Below are 21764 nucleotides of genomic sequence, written 5' to 3'. Positions count from 1 at the left end.
TACTTTCAACTTATATTTCTATAGCAGTGGAAGTACCCGGGAAAAATATGAATCCATTAAACCTTTCTGCTCTTATTGCCCAGTGATAAGTTTTTTTCTCTTTTCACTTAAGAGGTTGCTGCAGTCATTTCCATGTTTCGGCTGCTCATGACATTATTTGGCTTTCTATTTTCTATTCCAGTATGAAATTAATTTTTTAAAAGTTGTTAACATTGCATTTTCACAAAATAATATTCTTGGTTAGTTGCAGCCACTGATCAGTTGCAGCCTGATCAATGTATTTCTGATGTTTTTATGAGGAAGTACCTCTGCTCCCAGCTGCTAATGGGAATGGAACATATAGAATTCTGAGTCTTGCATTTGGTTGTATGGGTATATATGGCTCCATTTCATAGCAGCATATTTTTCTTGTGCTAAGAGCTGCTCATTATAAAACATAAAAGTAACTTCATAATAAAAAATAATGATCTACAGAGTTTCCTTTTTTAATATAGTAGCAAACGGTCATGCCTATTTCTATTTGTTTCTTTCTAGGAAGGAACATCAGCTGTGGAAAACCTGAATGAAATGCAGTGTATGTGGTTCCAAACAGAATATGCCCAAGCTTATAAAACAATGAATAAATTTGGAGAAGCACTTAAAAAATGTCATGAAATTGAGAGAGTATGTATTTAATGACCTCAGTATTAACACTTCTTGTCTTTATTTTTCAGGGATAAACTTTGAAACAGTATTTTAGTTACAAGGGCTTATTTGTGTTGCATGGTATATTTTTGTTTTCATTCATATTATTTAATAATGGGAAGTACTTTTTATTTCTTTGTAAGAGCACGTATTTTTGTGTTTTTCTATCTAAATTCTATCAACCCCTGTCGGTGTGTGGAGGGAAAAATTCTGTAGGCAGTCTCTCTTTTGTCTCATCCTTTCTTCCTTCTCTGCCTGCAGAGTAGAGATTGGAGAGAAAGAGATTTCAACTGATTACTGTGACTAGTTTGGCAGCATGCTGGGCCTTCCAGCCCTAGATTCCTAACACAAATCACATGGATTTTGAAAAATAAGCAGCTTACTCGCTTGAAATCTCTCCTCAGTTTTTATGCTCTGCAGGAGTAGGAAGACTCAGCCAAAAGAGAAATTGTCTACCAAAGTTGCTTACTGTTTTTCTTCCACAACACCCCTGTAAAGTAGAGAGATTGGAGAGAAAGATTTCAAGAGAGTAAACTGTTTGCTCTTTCAGCACCATTGTACTTTGAATGGTCAGTAACTATATGTATCCTCTCATAATTGCCATGCCAATTTTTAAATTGGCCCTCATGACTTGACTGTTGGGTTTGACTTTTAGGCAGAGACTTCTGTCTCTGTTACCTGATAGCCTTCTAAATTACAAATTTCAAGGACTGGATTTGATGCTTAACCGTTTCTGTGTTAAATGCTACACTTTGGATACTGCTGCTTATGTGTGCTTGTATTAGCAGCATCCATCTTTATGGTGCTAAATTCAAATTTAAAACCTCAGTAGTCATTTATACGTTAAGTGTGTACTATTGTAATATTGGATGCTTGCTAGATAATTACATATTATGTTAGCATTTTGTAGAAATCACAGATGACCAGTTTGACTTCCACACATACTGTATGAGGAAAATTACACTTCGGTCATATGTAGACTTGTTAAAACTAGAAGATGTACTTCGACAGCACCCATTTTATTTTAAAGCTGCAAGAATTGCCATAGAAATATACTTGAAGCTCCATGATAACCCTCTGACGGATGAAAATAAAGAACATGAAACTGATACAGGTATAAACATACAGCCTCTTCTGCATTTATGTTATGTAACATTTTTGGATTGCTATTGCTGGTGTTTTAAGAGGTGAAATTGTTGAATACAATACAGATAGTCCTCGATTTACAACTACAATTGAGCTCAAATTTTATGTTGTTAACCGAGACATTTGTTAAGTGAGTTTTGCCCCATTTTATGACCTTTCTTGCCACAGTTGTAAAGTGAATCACTGCACATTGTTAAGTTAGTGACACCGTTGCAAAATGAATCTGGTTTCCCAATTGACTTTGCTTGGGACAAAGGCCGCAAAAGGGTATCATGTGACCCCAGGATACTACAATCGTCATAAATATGAGTCAGTTGCCAAGCATTTTAATTTTGATTATGTGACTGTGGCGATGCTTCAATGTTTGTAAGTGTGAAAAATGTTCATAAGACACTTTTTTTCAGTGCCGTTGTAATTTTGATCGGTCATTAAATTAACTGTTGCAATTCGAGGACAACCTGTATTCCTAATAACTGTATACTTCATTGTTTTTCAAATCAGCTATAAACTGTCAAAAACTATACACATAACATTTTCAGGAATTACAGTACTATACTGAACAGCTCAGAGCAAACATTCATAAAATAGCACTTTAGTTGATGTGACAGCACAAAGCTTAAAGGTGGGGAGTAAATTTATCACATTTCTAAGGTCTAACGTTTCTAACTTCATAATGATCCTTGGTGTGATATACAGTAATAAAACAGATTCAGAACAATATAACAAAATGTTTTGAAATGTCAAAAAAAGCAATAAAACAAACTGGACATAAAACATTCCTATAAGAAGCATTCAACTGTCCTCCCTCAAATCCTGGAGCAAGAGACAGATTTTTAGGGGCCTTTTAAAAGGTAGGCAGCTATAGAAATCTTTTTGGGAGGGAAGGAGCACTGTTCATTTTCTGCAACAAAGAAGAGTTTGTTCCTATTTCCCATCAGATTATTCTATTATTGATTAAGTAGAACAAAGCATTAAATAGACCCAAAGCATAGCAAGTTCATCCAGTTGTACAGAATGGGCAGGGCCTATGCAACAAAAGGCTTTATAGGTAATAACTACACTTTGAATTACAACTGGAAGCCAACTGATAATCAGTACAGCTTATGAAATAGATGTGTTATGTTTTGCATAACTACTGTTGAAGACCAGTTGCTGCTTCCTATGGTCTTCAAGACCAGCCTCATGTAGAATATATTACAGTGGTTCACCTGTGAAGTGATCAAGGGATGACTGTCTAAAAGGTCTCATAGGCTAGGAACAGCCCCAGATGGTGTACAAGATGAATCTCTGGAAGTGCTATCCTAGCTACAGCTGCCACTTGCTCCTTGAGTAGGAATTGGAAGTCCAAAAGAAAGCCCAAGTTGTACAGAGGTCTCTAATAAGGAATTAAGTCCCATTCAGTACTAAAGATGGAAAATCTCTGGACTTGTTACAAATATTCACAACCACTTTATTTTAAGAATAATTAAGCCAAGTCTTCCCTCTTATTACACAACTTCTACACACTGGGACAAGAAGTTGACATCAATTGGATGGTATTAGGTCATCATCAGCCTACTCATGATACCTGACTTGACTGATAACCTTGCCCATAGGTGTCATGTAAATATTAAACAGGGGGTCAAGAGTTCCATGGAATTACATACAGCAGAGGCCCCGGGCTCAATCTGCCAACCCTCCTTCCTCAGTAAAAATTGACTGAAATTAATTAAGAGATAGGAGGGGAATCACTATAATACAATGCTGAATTCTTTAATGACTTCTAGAAAATGAGGTGTATGTTTACTTCCTTTATCATAGGCAGAACCATTCTTCTCTCAAAGAAGCCGACACTAGAGGGCAATAATATAAGTGCTTTTGGAGAAGTCAAATTAGGGAGTTTGTTATATGGACTTAGAAGTCACTTATTTTTGAGCTTGAAAATTTTGTACTAGAAAACTTTAATAGATGCTTAATTTGAAAATGAAATAAAAAGTGGATTTTCTCGATGTACAACAAAATGTGTTTTTCTATAAAGCAAATATGTCTGATAAAGAGTTAAAGAAGCTACGCAATAAACAGAGGAGAGCTCAGAAAAAAGCTCAACTGGAAGAAGAAAAAAAGAATGCTGAAAAAGAGAAGCAGCAACGAAATCAGAAAAAGAAAAAAGATGATGATGATGAAGAAATTGGAGGGCCAAAGGAAGAGCTTATTCCTGAGAAATTAGCAAAGGTACCAAATTATAATATATTAAATGGCTTCATGAGTGTTTGTATACAGCTCTATTTAAATCTCATGTTAAAAACGAATTACTGTATTTTTTGGAGTATAAGACGCACCTTTTTCCACCCCAAAAGAGGGTGAAAATCTGGGTGCATCTTATATTCCGAATGTAGCTCCACCACCCGCTCCGCGCATCGCATTTTTGGGTGGTTCCATGCGGTGGCGTCCTCACTTTCACATGCAGCCTGATTCCCGAAGCAGCCTGGAGAATTGCGTTCAAAGCCTTTTCAATGAAAGCGTTTTTGGGCTGTTATGCCACGATCCCCTCCCTGATTCCAAAAAGGGCGTGCAGAGGCCAAAAAGGTGCATCGTGTTTCAGGTGGCAGGCGGTTCCAGCACGCGCTGCCACCTAAGAATGCTTTCCTTCCCAGTTCCCCAGTGCACAATGCAGAGTCACGTGCCCTCCTCCTCTACAGATTCGCCTTCTGTTTTCTCATGGCCAACATTGTCGCCCAGGGGAGGCACGGAGAAAAGTGAGAGGGCAGCACAGTCAGGCGAGGTTGCAGGAGCCGGGTGTGGACACAGGGCCAGCAGATCAGAGGCAGCCAGCCAATTGCTAGCTTGCCAGCTCAGCTGCTGGCAACCCGGAATGCAGAGGCATCAAAGGAAACCCGTGCGTGGCCTCCGCTGCCTCCTGCCTACATGCATTGAGGAGGCTAAGCAGCAGCACAGCAAGGAGAGCGCAGACCTCCTGAGCAGCTGCCAGCAATGCCCTCAGAGGGAAGACATTGCGAGCGGGGAGGGCTCGCCCCCCTCAGGAGCCACCAAGCGCTCGTTGCCCCTTTGACACCAGTCAAGCCTCCTCCCACTGCGGACTTGCATTCTCTGGCTAGATCTGCCATCTGAAACGGATCTGGCTAGCTGAAAAGAGAATGCAAGTCAGCGGAGGACGAAAGAGCCGCACGCCCTTCTCCTTCTTTCTACCGCTTTAAGGGAGTCTGTGGGCAGAGATCAAGCAGAGGCAGCCAAAATATCCAAGCTTGATTTTCCAGGATTACCCAAGGTGCAGAGAGATGGCCTGGAGATCAGGGACTTCTCCCAAAAACCTCGCCGCGCGCATCTTTCAGGTCTTTCCTCCGCTCTGGTCCACAGAGAAAGCGATGCCAGCGTGGGCGCCACTCCAGCTAGCAAGCCCCAAGCCTGATTCTCCTCCCTGAAAGGCCACAGTCACCTGAGAGGACTCACTAACTTGGCGCGCCCATTCAGGCGCTGGTTGCCCAAAGTGAGCTCAGCAGCACGCGGCCCAGACGCTGGTCCTGCCTGCCGGGAAAGGGGCACAGTGGAACTCAGCCGTCAATATGGGTCTGGGAGGGTCCCAGGCAGCCACTTCTTGGAGCCCACTGCCCACGCCCCTAAGTGTCGCTGCCCCCTCTCCTGGATAACAGCCGACAGAGCAGAGGCAGTGCACCAGGCGAAGTTTCTCCTGCCGGGTCCCAGGTCTGGAAGGCCCCCTTCACCACACCCATCCCAACAAGCGAGGGGAGAGTCCGGCAGCACCCGGGGCACTTCTTCGCCGCTGTCAGGGATGCTGGGCACCCCATCCCCTGCCCCACCTGCTACCCCCAAATTGTGCCTCACCACAAAATGCACATCTTAATAGAGTCTGGCAGCTCCGTTGCATCACTCGGCCAGTCTTTGCAGGGAAAACCTTGCACGGTAAAGAAAAACTTCGTGAGAAGTTTTTCTTTATTGTGCAAGATGTTTCCCTGCACAGAGCAGCCAAGAGAGAGAGGCGGTAGAGCTGCCAGACTCAAGTAAGATGTGCACCCCATCCCCTGCCCCACCTGCCATCCCCTTGGCAATTCCCCGGGCCGCTTCGGGAATCACATTTGGGACCGAGGCAGCAAAGACATTAGCCAGATAAATACTGATGGATGCTGGTGGGAAAGAGGCAGAAAGGTTTTTTCCTGATTTCCTCCCCAAAAATTAAGGTGCGTCTTATACCCCGAAAAATACGGTGTGTGGGTGTTAGGAGTATAGGACACACTTTCCCCCACCGCCCCTAAAAGAGGGTGACAATTTGGGTGCATCTATTACACCGAAGGTAGTCCCACCCACCCAGCGGCCCCCACCCTTTGGCCTCTTTACCTCCTTGCAGCAAACGGAAAATGGGGCTTGCGGAGGTGGCAATAGGCTATGGCAATCCCTACAGCCTGAACCAGCTAATCATGGGGAGGCCATGCTGAAATTGAAAGTGAAACTGGTTGTTTGCTGCAAGGAGGCAAATTGCTGGGAGGCAGTGGCAGATTTTTTTCTTTTCTTGTGCTGATCAGGCTAATTTGAATCAGGCTGTTTGTTGTTTCCTGCAAGGAGGTAAGTCAATAACTATAAATGCCTATAGAATGTTCAAATTATTAGACTTATTTTTTAAAGAGTGCTTTATTATCTTTCTAGACAACTTTAAAAAATGAAGAAGCTTTTTAAAATAAATGCTTGATCTGAAGAGGTCCAGTGCTATTGTATCTTCTTTTAAATAGCAGAGAATATTATCAATATTACCAATCATCTCATCATACTACTTATTCCCAATAGTAATGAAAGACAGTTATCATTTAAAAGGAAGAAGGGGTATATTTGAGCTGTGACTAAGTCTATTTCTTCAGCTTGGTGACACTAGATATTAAAGCGCTAGGCTTTTTTCTTTTCTTTTTCTTTCTTTGGCATATATTTAATAGAATGATCATTCATCTCCAGTAAGTATTTTGATCTCCTTGAATTTTTTTTAACTTTGCAAGATTTTCCCAATTTTAGGTTGAAGCACCTTTGGAAGAAGCTATTAAGTTTTTAACTCCATTGAAGAATTTGGTGAAGAACAAAATAGAAACCCATCTTTTTGCCTTTGAAATTTACTTCAGGAAAGGTAAACAAAAAAATACTGTAGCATGAGCAGTGGTATATTTTCAGGTGTAAGGTCATCTTTCTAAAGAGAGATATGCAGAATCTGGAAAGAACATGAATCTACCTATTTTTTTTACCCTGTACTTTTTTGTTTGCCTTGAGTGAGTAATATACAAATGTACACCTGTACAGTAGTCAAATCTTTCTGAAATATTTAAAAATTCAATTCAATTTGAAAATACCATAATTAAATAAAATCTGAATTTTATTATATTATTATTTAAGCATCATTTTATGGCAATTAGTCACCACAGCTTAAGCAGGTGTCAGCAATTTCACAAGTTAAAAAAAAATCAAATGGTCAAATTAATCGAAGTCTGACTAGCTAAATGAAAACACCTAAAATCTTATAACATTTGATGGAGCCTTTAAGATTTTGATAACATTAAAAACATTTAATGTTAATATTTTAATTTAAAGATGAGTTTTATTGATTCAATCTGAGGTATCGATGCCTGCTGAGCTGTTTGAATAAAGATTCCCTTAATTTTGCCTCGGTTAAAGCTATGCCACATGCACTTCAGTGCTAATAGTAAGAATGTACCTGTCAGTTAAGTACATTTTGGCCAATTTGCCATAATTGCAAAGTCCAGTTTTACCATATGCATGTTCGCCTTGTTCTGTGCAAGCCAAAAGCTCTGCAAAGACAACCTTGTAAGTTGTCCATATCTCACCAGCTAAGAGATGTATTATCTGTACTATACTGCAACATAGTCGGGCTGTATATGTTTTTTATAATTATAATTTCAAATTGTATTTATACTTGTAAAGCATAATTGGATATTCTGTTTGTATTCCTGATTATGGAAATTATTTTACAATTTTGTCTCACAGAAAAATTTCTTCTTATGCTACAATCTGTGAAGAGAGCATTTGCTATTGATCCTAATCATCCATGGCTTCATGAGTGTATGATACATCTCTTCAGCAGTGGTATGTAGCTATCTTATATGATCTAGTAGTCAAACTTCCAGAAGAGACATAATTAGCTCTTGCTAATAAAGGAAATGAATGATTTATTCAGATACATATGATTTCTTGAGTTATTTAAAATGATAGGATTTGCACAGTATGATAAAATATACTTTAGGCTATTAAAATGTATGTAATAACTTAATGTAACAAGTACATTTTTTAAAAAAATATTTTTATATCTGCAAATTCATTGGTTTATAAATTTAGGTAAGCAGTACTTAACAGTTTACTGAACTAAAATATTTGATGAAATGCAGAAATATTAAGAGAAAGAACAATTTGACTGAGCTTAGGTAGTTGCAAAGGTAGATTGCTGGGAAGCAGTTTTTAGTATGCCTTTTGAGTTCTCAATTTAAAAGGTTCTAATTACTCCCAAATGTCAAAGTTCATTCTTATGCATTATATTCCCTTGTTCAATTATGTACCAATATTTTTATTCTCACTAAATACACAGTTCTTCCCAGCACTCTCCATGTTTGAAAATCTATCACAATTGCTTTGAAATTTATATTCAGTAACAAATGTTGTCTCCTGTTTAAGATACTATATCCTGAGTTGCAAGCAAACATAACATTCAGGCGATCTAATTCTTTTCAGAGTAAACAATATTGGGCTACCTAATGAATGACATGCCTCATTGTAGTCTAGTTTTAGGCTAATATCATTATAATTATCAACATAAAGCCAACCTACTTAATGCAGTCTTGTATTCCATTATGAATGTGTAGAATTAATTTGGCACAACAGAACAATCAGGATTACAGGACAACTAGCATAACATAATAAATCTTAAGCTATTAAAGCCTAATAGAATCTTCTGAAATTAATTCTATGTTCTTAATATTATAGTTTCTGAAAGTAAAGATCTACAAGAAACGGTCAGAACAGTGTTGAATCAAGAAATGAATCGACTTTTTGGGGCAACTAATCCAAAGAACGTCAATGAAACTTTCCTTAAACAGCACTATAATTCTTTACCACATAGATTGTCTGGTATGTAGTTTACTCTGTCTAAATTGGCTTTAGGATTTTTAGAATGATTTGCTCTCATCTTGCACATCTGTTGGGTTGGTACCTTTCATCGTTGTTCTTCCTAGTATTTCTCCAGTGTCATTGCAGGGTCTGCTTATTTTTGTACTGTGCTCATCTAGTTCTGATAGCAATGCTGTGATTGCATGACTTGATGAGGGATTTTGCTTATCAGAAGGTTTACTACAGAGCATGACACTAATTTGGTTCAGAAAAGGAGTGACTGGCCCAGGGTCAGCTGGCTTCCATGCCTGAGGGACAGCTAAAAGGAGTGGATCCAGCAGCTTTGGGTGCTTTAAACAATATAATAATAATATTCTTATAATAATATTGTAACAAAACATATACCAGATGATTATCAATTTTCGGTAAGTATTCTTTTGAGTGCAAATGAAGAATCAAGTGTTTGAATGCTGTCTCAAATTTATCATATTTCTCTGCAAAGAAGTTACCCAGTGTTTAGGTCACATATCTATTCTTAATATTGGAATTGAAATGTATTGATTCTTTGAAATCCTAAAAGACATATAGCCTCATAACTTGATTCAAAAACAGCAAAATTAAAGAACTGTTTTTAGAAATAGCCTGTCAAATGGTACAGCATTGTAGTTTTAGCAGAGAGTATTCTGAAGTTAGAAATGTGAAACTTCAGTTGAAATATTAAAACAATATTTCTGTTAAATCATTTGTAATCAACATTCCTCGTAGCTAACCTTCCAAAGAGACTGTAAGAGAAAGTATAACTTTCCAAAGAGGCTGGAGTAAACTTCAAAATGTACACTTGTACATATGTTCAGTGCAGCTAATTTTGTGGCGTTTATAACTAGATAGTGCCCAATGTTCAGGTCTGTCAAGATCCTTCTGTATCTTAAGCCTATCTTCTGGAGTGTTGGGTATTCCTGCCAGCTTGGTGTCATCTGCAAATTAAGTTCCCCATCTGTCCCTTCGTCCAAGTAATTTATGAAGATGTTGAAGAGTACTGGGCCTAAAACAGAGCCTTGGGCACTCCATTACATACTTCCCTCCATGTAGATGCATATGTCTGGATCTTTGCTACCAAAATTCAAGATCTAAATCTCTAATCTTCTAATCTCTGATAAAAAAGGATTCTGTGCATATCTGAATCCTGACTGCTCAAATCCAAATGTAGGTAGTCCTCGACTTACAACCACAATTGAGCCCAAAATTTCTGTTGATAAGTGAGATGTTTGTTAATTAAGTTTTGCCCACTTTATGACCTTTCTTGCCACAGTTACCGTAAGTGAATCACTGCACTTGTTAAATTAGCAGCACGGGTTTTAAGTTTCCCCATTGGCTTTGCTTGTCAGGTTACAAAAGGGGATTATAGGACGCCCAAGACACTGCAGCCATCATAAATATGAGTCAAGCATTTGAACTTTGACCATGAGGGATGCTATAATGGTTGTAAGTGTGAAAAATAGTCATAAGTACCTTTTTTCAGTGATGATGTAACTTTAAAAGGTCATTAAAAAATTATTTTAAGTCGAGGACTGCCTGCAGCATGGAGCTTTTAAAATTCTTCTTTCCCTGTCTGTGTGAAGTTCTCCACAGAGGCAGGGAAAGAAGGATTTGGGACTGTGTGCATCCTGGCCCTCAGTAGCTGAAATCCAAACATACGAAGATCCAGAGAGCCTCACAGAAGCAGGGAGAGAAGGACTTCAAACTTTGTGTCCACTTGGATTTCAGCAGCAACAACAGGGAGTGCTGGGATTGCAGTTGTTGAATGAAGTGGTCAGCTAGGTGTCTAGTATTATGACCACTTTGCTGAACGACCAAGGCTCTAATCACTATTGTGGTCATTAAAGAAAGACTACCTGCATTGCCTTCTTCTTTGGCTGTAAGAGGCCATAAAATGCATTTTTGATTAGGCATTTAATTAAATATTACAAATTTATTTATTTTTTATTGATTTATTCAATTTCTAAAGACACTCAACTCAAACAAGCAAATCTGGGCAGCGAACAATCATAAAACAATTAAAAATAGTACAGTACAAAATATATGACAGCCAAGAAAAAATACAGTACTCTTTTATATATTTATTGCAAACTCTTGACAGAATTTGGGTACTCAAGAATATAGCTGTATTCTGATTTGTAATCTATCACAATGATATATGCATTATATGAAAAGGTAAATATTGGGTTTTACACCTAAGTACTTTTACTGTGTCCAATAAGTTCATGAACTGAACTCATTGGATATTTCTGCTGGCAAAAGCGAGTGTCATTCCTCATCCATTTTTCCTTAATGCCGCAGAACCTGCACTCCAAATCTGCTCTGAAAGGTTGCAGGATCTCCTGGAAAAACATGGAGCTGATAATTGAACAAACACTGTCTGCCTCAGCTCTAACAATGGGAGCTGCAATGAATTAAAGCTCTTCTATTCCCAGAAAATGACATTGTTATCTACGTCTAGGCCTTTATAAATAAAGGTGAAGGGGAAAATTAGTCAGCACTTCTTTTCTTGTGTATTATCAAGTTTTGTAATTCCTCTGTTGATCTTAAACAGATTGGCTTTGTGGACTGATCTATGCTTAGAGCCTACAATTTGTGAAAACATAGACAGAGGCAGCCCAAATATAAAAGTAAATGTTTAATATTATCTAAATGTGTCTGTGGACGAGTATTTTTGTTTCTGTTTTTAGCTGCCAAAATGGTATACTATTTGGATTCTACAAGCCAGAAAAGAGCTATGGAACTGGCAACTTCACTTGATGAATCTCTAGCAAACAGAAATCTTCAGGTAAATATGATATAAAGATTTATATATTGTCTTCCTATCAAGCAGCCTTTTCAAATTTCAAACAAAATAGCCCAGCAAACCATACTACTAACATTTAGTAATTTTCTAAGGAGCAGAATGTTTAAGCCTTACATATAACAATATGCACAAACATCTTAACAGAATTGTATCAATTGTTGAAATACAGGATCTTTTAAAAGACTTTTTTTTCTTTTAGACATGCATGGAGGTATTGGAAGCATTGAATGACGGTAGCCTTGGAGACTGTAAAGAGGCAGCTGAAATGTACAGAGCAAATTGTCATAAGCTTTTCCCATATGCTTTGGCTTTTATGCCCCCTGGATATGAAGAAGATATGAAGATCACAGTTAATGGAGACATATCTGCAGAAACTGAAGAGTTGGCCAATGAAATATGAACTTTAAAAGGAGTGAAATGATTTTGGACTGTATCTGGTGTATAATATTTTTGTCACGCACCTGCTGAATTGTTCTAAGTTACAGAGAATGGAAGGAGAAAAAAAGTTGCCTTCAAAGTTTAATTTTTTTTTATCCTGCTGACGAAGTATATAATATAAAGTAACGTATTGCTGGAAATAGATGGCTCAATTAAAGAAAATTAAAGAAAAGCTAAGCACTGCTAAAATTGAAAAGTATCCCTTATCTACATACCCATTTTTTAAACTAATTTATATGGAATCTGAAGGCTTAACACCCCATTGGAGCAGGTGTGTGGCAGAAATATTACTTTAAATTTGTCTTGTTGAGAGAAGTATCTCAGACAGCAAAAAATGCTGTTTTAGCACTGGATCCTTTTCACTGAGCACAAAAAGTTGTTGGGGCTTTAGCATCTGACTGATTTTGATACAGAGATGATTCTACCCTTTGGAAGTATGCAATGTGAATCACTATTTGCAAACAAACCTGCAACACATATTTAATGTTGTTGTAGAGACTGGGACTTAAAATATGAAGCAAAATAACGAAACAAAAGGTGTTCAGTAAGCTTGTTGTGTCTCCGAAATTCACTGCACGTGATCGGTTTGGTGTTCTTGCACCACAGTTTTTAAATGAAGGAACTGGTTAGAATATATTTTTTTTAATTCAGTTTTGAAAAAATAATAATTGATGTTTAGGAGATGAGAATGACAACATTGTTGGCTAATTTTTTTAAAAAAAACTGTAATGCAAGAACAAATGAATTATGCACTGTGATGTGGCACCAACTCATTAGAAAGACAGCATGTAGTTTTCACGTACAGTGAAAATATAAATGATATTCATTCAACTGTGGATTGAAATTTTTAAGAGACGAACTCCTGACTATGAATTTGACTGATTGAGAGACTAATTGTTTAAAACCTCAGCAGGCCTTGTTCACGTTATGCAGGAAAAAAAGTGCTGCAGTTTAGATACCTCTGAAACTTTTCCACAGTGTCACAGGTTTGTAATACTTGAAGCCCTACATTTCTAAGAATATATTTCTTGCTCAGTTATTTCAGGCAAGCCCATGACTTTGTAACTTTTAAGGGGCCCAAGATTTTTTTTTTCAATAACAGACCAGCTTCTTATCCCTGCAGTTACAGATGTAATTTCCTTTGTCAAACATAAGGTACCAAATATAATGCAATAAAATGTTTTGAAAAAGAGTTGTGTGACTATAGAATTTGAAAACTGCTGTCAGGAGATGTAGTGCAAGTTCAGTGTAACTTCATAAAAGATTTATATTACTGTTGGTGAAATCCCACAATGCATAATGCGACAGTGTTTGGAGACACTACTCCTCCACCCTCATCCCACCCCTCTCCTTCAATAAAGCTAACCATAATGACTGCCATTGTGAACAATGATTTGCAACTTGGCAATCATGGGTGCTCGAATTAGTAGTAAATACCTCTGTGAAATATATCCCCACAAAGATAATGCGAATTTTATGAATTAGCAAATTTGCAATCAGAAATCTAAAGTACAGTGTAGAAAATGCTAAAAACAAATGCCAATATGAAAAAAAATCAAACAGCTAACACTTTTGTGATTTTCATTGTTGTACATCTCTTTAGAGATATCATTACTCTTTCTGTGATAAGAACAATTTAAAAGTATTGACTGATCATTCGTCTAGAACCTTCATCTTTTGATATATGTGCATCTAACAAAATTGTGTGGACCCTGTGGTTAATCTTTCATTTCTTGGGCCCAATATATCTGAGAAAATATTTTCTGTGATTAACCCAAAGATATCGAATTAATTATATTAATACAAAATTAGAATCAAAGGGTAAAGCCTCTCAGTTCAAAAGTCTTGGTAACTTATGATTGGTTGGTGATATAAATTTGTTTCTTATTGTTAATGCACAGTAACAAATACTGCCAGTAGCCATGAAACTACACTGCAATCATTCTTCATTTTAGCTAAAAACCATACTGACAAAGGATAAGGTTTTATGTGAGGGTTAATTTGAATCCTTTTTCTTCCTCCAATGATGATAATTGATAATTTAAAATGATCAGATATCAAATTATGTAGCAAGTCTTTCCAAGCTGTCATTTTCTTTATACTTACAATAAATGGTATATTATAGCCCAGGCTTTTCAAGACAGACAAATTTGCCAGTAATGTCTTAAATTTGTAAAAAGAAAAAAGGGTCCTTAAAGCTTCAGAACATTTTTATAAAACTACAGAAAGAGGCACAACAAATATTATGCTGTGTTTCCTCCCATTTTGCAGAAACAAATACTGAACATTTGTAATAGCTTTTTGAAATGATTAGATTTCCCAAGTAATTTAAAATGAGAGGTTCATCTCATATAACTACGGTATTTAATATTCATAGGAAGCAGGGATAGAATAAAATTCAAGGTTATCAGATAAATAAGATAAATCCCATCAGATAAATAAGGTATTTATAGGGAAAATTCCGTTCTTGAGAATGCTTGCGTATTTAATCACCTTCATAGGGAAAATAAACCCTAGTTTTTTTTCACATGTAACTGGTAAGAATGTATGTATATAAAGGGTAGTGCAGGGGTGTCCAAACTTGAGAACTTTAAGACTTGTGGACTTCAACTCCCAGAATTCCCCAGCCAGCATGGGGAAGTTGAAGTCCACAAGTCTTAAAGTTCCCAAGTTTGGACACCCCTGGGGTAGTGGAAGGCTCTAGTGCTCAAATTTAAAATATTTTTCTAAGTTTTAAATCCTTGCACTATGATAAATACAAATATTGTCATTATAGCTGTGCAAATCATAATTAAAAGATAAAGACACTTCCTGTCTATCCAGGTGGTAGTACCTATCCAATCTTGGCAGATCTCAGTTAAGATGGGTCAGTTGGTCATTACACCAATAAAGCCTACCAGGAAATCCCTGTAAAGTATGATAAATTCGATATTCACAGGAGTATCCCAGAAGGACTATGTTGTTGGCAAGAAACATTTAAGTTGCCAGTATTTAAGTTTAATCCATTTTTACTTAAAAGATTTACTATTTTATATTAAAGTTACATATTAAAATTGGAAGGAGGCATTTTGTTTTTGCTCTTTCTGTAATGAAACAAATGAGATGAGGAAAAAAAATGCAAGGATTAATTTATCATTATAGGGGTCGATTGCGGTCCTTGGTGACCAATTGCCAGAAGTGCTCTCTGCTCCATCACGGTTCTAGTGTTGGTGTACAATAGGCTTTATATCACGTTAAATCTATATAATACTTTTCGCAGTTACGAGTTTATGGATTAATACTGGGATTATATTTCTCAAATATACACACATACATACACACAGGCACCCAAAGGCATTACAAGCTGCTGCTGCCCGACAACTAATGTTCGAGGCTAGAAGTAAGCACTATGAAGCTCTCCCTACTAAAGAGTCGCCTAAACCTCAGCCCCCAAATATTACTAAAGTCTCCCAACAGATTTCTTTGCACCCGTTTATTGCTTCCCCAAATTTAGGCAGTGGGCGGATTTTTTGGTGGCGCGCTTATGCACGCCCCTTACAGACCTCTTAGGAATGGGGTGAGGTCGACAGTAGACAGTCTTAAGATCTATTATCCAAGGCAAGCGCTTACTACCGTAGGGTTGTTCTATAGCGGCGTGGGGGGGTCCCCCCATCCTGGGTCATGGCCCGCTTGAAACCGGGCTGCGAAAACAGCAGCTCCATTTGCGCGGGTGGCAGGACTGCAGCTTGCCTGCAGTTCACAGAACTATTTCCTCTCTCCCCCCACCGCCCCCATCTCCAAAGCTCGGAGAGGTGGGGGACCCCCTGCTCTCAAGCACTAGATGGGGGAAGGAGCCAAATCTCTCTACAGCGGGGGTGTCCAAACTTGGCAACTTTAAGACTTGTGGACTTCAACTCCCAGAATTCCCCAGCCTGCTCTGCTGGCTGGGGAATTCTGGGAGTTGAAGTCCACAAGTCTTAAAGTTGCCAAGTTTGGACACCCCTGCTCTACAGTCCGTGTTCAACCGCCAGGGATTTGCCCCGAACTGCCCCCACTTTCCTGACGAATGACTCCCCCCCACACACACACACACACCTTCGCCCCGTCCTTCCCCTCTCGCGGTATCTTAAGCCAAGTCGCGGCCGTTTTTCCTGTCAGGAGGAGGGAAGGGGCGCCTCTCGTGCATGGAGCGTCGCGGCTCCGCCCCGCCCTCGTCGCCCCGCCCCTGAGCGGCTCTGTGGATGCCGGTGGCGGAAATCGCGTCAGGCGGTTCGCGCTGAGGAAAGCTTTGCGCCACGGACCGAGTTTCTTTCGCCGCCCGCTTTCCTCTCCCCCCCCCCCCCGCCGCCACCTCTGCTGGGCGGGCCTGAGAGCCTCGCAGAGGGAGGAGGAAGAGGCAGGGTCCGATGGCGGCCGACGTGGATTCGTCTCTGGAGCTGAGCCTATCGAACAGCTACGCGGGGCCCGGGTCTTTGCCGCCCGCGCGCTCCCGCATTTTCAAGATCATCGTGATCGGGGACTCCAACGTAGGGAAGACGTGCCTCACCTACCGCTTCTGCGCGGGGCGCTTCCCCGAGCGCACCGAAGCGACTATCGGGGTGGACTTCCGCGAGCGAGGCGTCGACATCGACGACGAGAGAATCAAGGTGAGCAAAAGCTGCGGCCGCTTCTGGCTCTCTCCACGTCAGGGCTCTCCAACCTTGGCGACTTGAAGACTTTTAAGCTCGAGCTGGCTGAGGAATTCTGGGAGTTGAAGTCCACAAGTCTTAAAGTTGCCAAGGTTGGAGACCCCTGCTCCATATGGACTCCGGTCCCTTTGCCTCGCCGTCATTTGGGTTCGCTAGGGCGGATGAAACTCGGGGCGGAAAAAGTTACGGTGCTCCGGGAGACCCTCTCCCCCACCCCTCACCCCAGTTTGACGAAGACCTTGAAGCTTGAAATGGGAGGCAGCGATTCCCCTCTGATCACCCTTGTTCTGCTGCTGTGTGAGGATGACACACGTTTATGTCACTTGACAGAAGAGGAAAGGCAATTGTGTCTCACCTTTTTCCTTGAGGTACCACGTGCTTTTGTTTTTCCAACGGAGACAAAAGGAGAAGTTCTGTATGACTTGGGCAATGAAGACCCACATGATGACATAAGGAAAAATACCTAAATGCAGTGGCTTTCTCGGCCTTTTTCACCGACAGTGCCTTAAAGGTGGGACCCCTGTTCCAATTGCCTGTCAATGTATTTTCCCCAAGAATGCCCAGCAGCAGTGGGTTGAATTACTGGATAAAAGAAAGGGATTTATAAGGACTGACAACCTAAGAAAATTGTTTCTTGACAAAAGGCGACTTTTTGCAATTACAAAATTCAGTCAAAGGTATTAATAGATCAGCAATTTCCAATTTTTAAAATTTACTATGTATTATTTGTTTTTATTTAATTTGTATAGTTGCCCATCTCACATGCATGATCCTGGCTCATAAAATGTATATATTCTAACAGTGGCCTTGTCAGTTCCTGGTAAGATCACTGCAGTGTGCTCTAATGGAGTTTCCTTGAAAGTCTTCAAAACTCCAGCTGGTCCAAAATACAGCAGGTTATTTGTTGCAGGAAGAACTTGAGATTCTAATGTAAACCCAGCACTGCAGGCTCTGCATTGGCTACAGTGAGACTTCTGGGTACAATTCAGAATGCTAATTTAACCTGGTTTTGTATCCTGGTAGTTGCAGGAACACCTACTTTAATTAGATCCTACCCATTCAATGTGTCTGCCTTAAGTTGGGATGCTGGGGTTTCTTCTGCCCAAGATGCTCTGGACAGCCCCTTACCAGAATTCCAGACAATTCCATTGTTCGAGATCTTTAGAGAAATATTAAAAACATAAAGCATTAATAGAAATTATATTGAATATATGTCTTAATTTTGGCCGGTACTATAAATAGGTTATTATCACTTGTCCATTTGAAGTTTGTATTAATGTATGTATATATGTATGTATGGTCTTACTCTTATTCACGTTTCTTCGTTTCCCACCTCTAGATCCAGCTCTGGGATACTGCAGGACAGGAACGTTTTAGGAAGAGCATGGTGCAGCATTATTACAGGAACGTACATGCAGTTGTGTTTGTATATGATATGACAAATATTGCTAGCTTTCACAGTATGCCACTGTGGATTGAAGAGTGCAAGCAACACTTGCTCACCAATGAAATACCCCGGATTTTGGTTGGAAACAAATGCGATCTAAGGAATGCGATTCAGGTGCCTACAGACGTGGCTCAGAAATTTGCTGACACTCATGGTATGCCACTGTTTGAAACTTCTGCTAAAAACCCAAATGACAATGATCATGTGGAAGCCATATTTATGACATTGGCTCATAAGCTAAAGAGCCACAAACCACTCATGCTTAGTCAGTTACCAGATAATACAATTCACTTGAAACCAGCATCAAAACCTACTATGACATGTTGGTGTTAACTTACAGTATATATATATGCATTCAACATTGTATTATTCTCTTTGCCAGTGCTTTAAGAATGTGCAATGTTTTGATTTAATGAGAATTATCTTCTGCTGTGCACTTTATTCAGTCGTTTTATATGTAGACGTTTAGTATGTGCACTTGGTAAGCTGTAGCATCTAAGTAATGATAATGTTTAGGGGATTATTTTTGTTTTTAGGTAATTTTTTAATTTGTACAAATAGATTGTTTTACAGAAAAACTGCTCTTAATTTTGAGAGCTTTTCTCCAGTAAGTGTGGATATTTTAAATGTATTAAGTCAGATCTCTGCCTTTATTATTCAGTGTAAGAATACTATTTTTCTATGGAGGCCCCAAAATCACTTATAATCCTAGTTATTCGGTGTACGGTTTTATGAAAATGGAATGGAAGAAAGGCTCAATTTGAATAAAGTATTAGAAATTTTTGCCCTTAATTTATTTCCATTTAAATTTTATGTTCATTAATTTTAGAAATAAATTATGTACACTGACTTTTTTCTATTTTAATTTCTGATTGTATTGCTTTCATTGAATATTCTGAAAGCTTTGTGTGTGTGTGTGTGTGTGTGTGTATGAACAAATGATGTTTATTCCCATAGTTCCATATAATTGTTACATTTTTGAAGGTAAGAGGAAAATAATGTGAATCTCCTGCATATTATTGGAAATAATACTGGAAAAAATATTGAAAAATGGTTACATTGCTCTGAACTAGAGGCACAGCTAGTAGTAGGGAGTACATTAGGTGCAACAAAGGTTTTAATTAGATCATTCAACTTTGCTTCACTGGCCTTTTGCCTTTTCTTTTTCCATACCTTCTGTGGAACAAAACTGAAAGCTGGAAGAATGAAATAAAAAGTAAGCAATCCACACAACCCATGCTTTGAAAAAGCCTTAAATCACTATCTTTTCTCTGTTTAATAGACTGTGTATTACAAGCTTTTTGCAGTATTACTAGTGGTAGATGTATTATGTGCATCCTCCTAACAAGCTAAAACATGAACCTTGATTTGAAGATGAAAAACTAAACTTCAAAAGTAAAGGACTGCAGAATCCATAGCACATTTGTTTATGAATCATAAACAAGTGCTAGCCAATATTGTCTTGTTTCCTTCCATTTATTTTAAAATAGTTGAAATATCAGCATCGTACAAAAATACCTCTGCTTATATCATTTAACAATTCAAATATGGAAGGGACAGCATAAATTTGGGGAAACAAAGTTATTTATGTAAAATTGGTGCTCAGAAATTGCTGAAAAGGCTCTTTAAAACTTTTAAGTTATTGTTTTAAGGGGTTTCAATGATTTTGTACATAAACACTCCTAGCAAATATTGAAGACATGAGCAGGCCATCTGATGATCATTGCATAAGTTCCACAACTTTAAAGTCTTTCTTTTGGCAGGCAGAGATCATGGTGCATACTTTCAACTCATTGCTTAAGCAGAGCTTTAGATTTTTAAATGGGTCATAATTAGATATCGACAACTTTCTGTTAAAGTAGTCATTTGTATAAGGTTTTATTGGTTAGCTAGATTTATTTATGTATATTTTTGTACAGTTATAAAATGGTTCTAGGAAAAAAGACATTCTCTTGGATGAAATCCAACAATGCCCAGTTTCTTGCTGTTCCTAGACATTCAGTAGGTTTGCGCAAGACACGTTGTGCAAATGAAAGGTCCAACTCATCTCAACGACTATACTAGACACTGCTGCTCTTTGTAGGAATATATGATTGGACTTCATTGTTGTTTATGATACCTCACTAACACACTGTGCTTGACTCTTAGGAAAACAAAAAACCATTTCTACATCATTTTGCATTTGTACTTTTCTTCAATTCAAAAGGAAAACCAAAGCAGCTAATAATAATTGGAGTAGTGCTAACTATATGAACTATTAAGATGTATAGCATTAGAAATTTGGCCCAAGTAGAAGAGTTCTTCTTTTAAACAAAATGTTGATTAATTAGTTACAATTATAACGTTTAAATTAATTGGTCCACCTCTAAGAGATTGTGTAGGGATTTATTCCTATCCATTCAATATGTTTAATGGGTATTATATTTAAACTTAATAGAACTGATGTTCCGTTTGTCCTGTGTTCAATTTTGGGTTAATGTTTTGGGAGCATAAGCCATGAGACTAAGGGATTTTATACAAGAAAATGGTATCGATGTAATATTAATGCTTAAAAGAACAATGGCCTAATTATCACTAATCTGTAATGTGTTTTCCTCAAAAATGAAAATTCTTAAAAGTGTTTTATCTTTTGTATTCATTACGGTAACTACAAAAGTTAAATATAGTTATTATACTATTAAGTAAATGTCAAATTATATGTATTCTATTGTAAATTAATATACCGTTGTATAAGATTGTAACATTTTAGATTAAAAGTATGTTGATTGCACCTTAAAACAGAATAAAATACAGAGAATGCAGTACATTTGCATGGTTGGCCAAATATGTAAATGGTTGTGCTCAGAATTTTTAGATTTTTTCCCCAGTCTTTTGTGTATTGTTTATTTGCATAGCTGTTTATGCTTGAAATAAGGGATTTTTATAATAATCACTTTAAGCCTTAATTATAATTTTGATTTACATACTGTCCATGAATAATCTTTTTAAGAGCTTTACTTAATGAAATGTTCTTAAAATGTTTTTCAAATGAGATTACACTTTCAAGAATTTACCTGCTTGCTTCATATGCATAATCCATGTTTTTAAAAAGTGTAGAGGATTCACTAATGATGTAAGAGCTTCATTACATCTTATTAGTAAAAGCATTTGAAATTGTAAAAACCTTTGAACTAATATAAATAACAGTATTATAATATTGATACAGTTCAGCTTTATAACATTGTTTCAGCACAATTTATTTTTATAGGATTACCATACAGATAACTATTTTTAATGCAAAGTTCTTTTTAGTTTATTTTTCTCTAATTTGCTTTACTTACCCCTTCAAATGAAGGATCGTCATCTGTCAAACTTGTACAGCATTTTAAATGAATAAATGCTATCAAATAAAATTCCTTTTCTGTAGTCTGTTTTCACAATTTTTGATTGCAAA

The 21764-nt window shown here is 38.0% G+C and overlaps 2 protein-coding genes across 2 annotated transcripts in view; both read left to right on the top strand.

Moving 5' to 3' along the window:
- Positions 1-13407, top strand: part of NAA15 (N-alpha-acetyltransferase 15, NatA auxiliary subunit) — a 41494-nt gene extending 28087 nt beyond the window's left edge. Inside the window, exons 13-20 of the mRNA XM_081960099.1 lie at positions 535-663; positions 1585-1798; positions 3848-4041; positions 6844-6952; positions 7825-7923; positions 8815-8958; positions 11664-11761; positions 11979-13407. Of these exons, the coding sequence (XP_081816225.1) occupies positions 535-663; positions 1585-1798; positions 3848-4041; positions 6844-6952; positions 7825-7923; positions 8815-8958; positions 11664-11761; positions 11979-12179 (1188 nt within the window). The 3' untranslated portion in view covers positions 12180-13407. The remainder of the gene's footprint in view (positions 1-534; positions 664-1584; positions 1799-3847; positions 4042-6843; positions 6953-7824; positions 7924-8814; positions 8959-11663; positions 11762-11978) is intronic.
- Positions 13408-16415: 3008 nt separating this feature from the next.
- On the top strand, positions 16416-21726 carry RAB33B (RAB33B, member RAS oncogene family). The gene is made up of 2 exons (XM_081959563.1): positions 16416-16842; positions 18224-21726. Exons 1-2 carry the CDS (start codon positions 16603-16605, stop codon positions 18662-18664), a joined length of 681 nt encoding a protein of 226 aa, XP_081815689.1. The 5' UTR covers positions 16416-16602; the 3' UTR covers positions 18665-21726.
- The last annotated feature ends 38 nt before the right edge of the window (positions 21727-21764 follow it).

This window comes from Natrix helvetica (genome assembly GCF_964273705.1).
Source record: "Natrix helvetica genome assembly, chromosome: 7".
NCBI classification, from domain to species: Eukaryota; Metazoa; Chordata; class Lepidosauria; order Squamata; family Natricidae; genus Natrix; species Natrix helvetica.
This window is presented reverse-complemented; position numbering and strand designations above follow the sequence as displayed.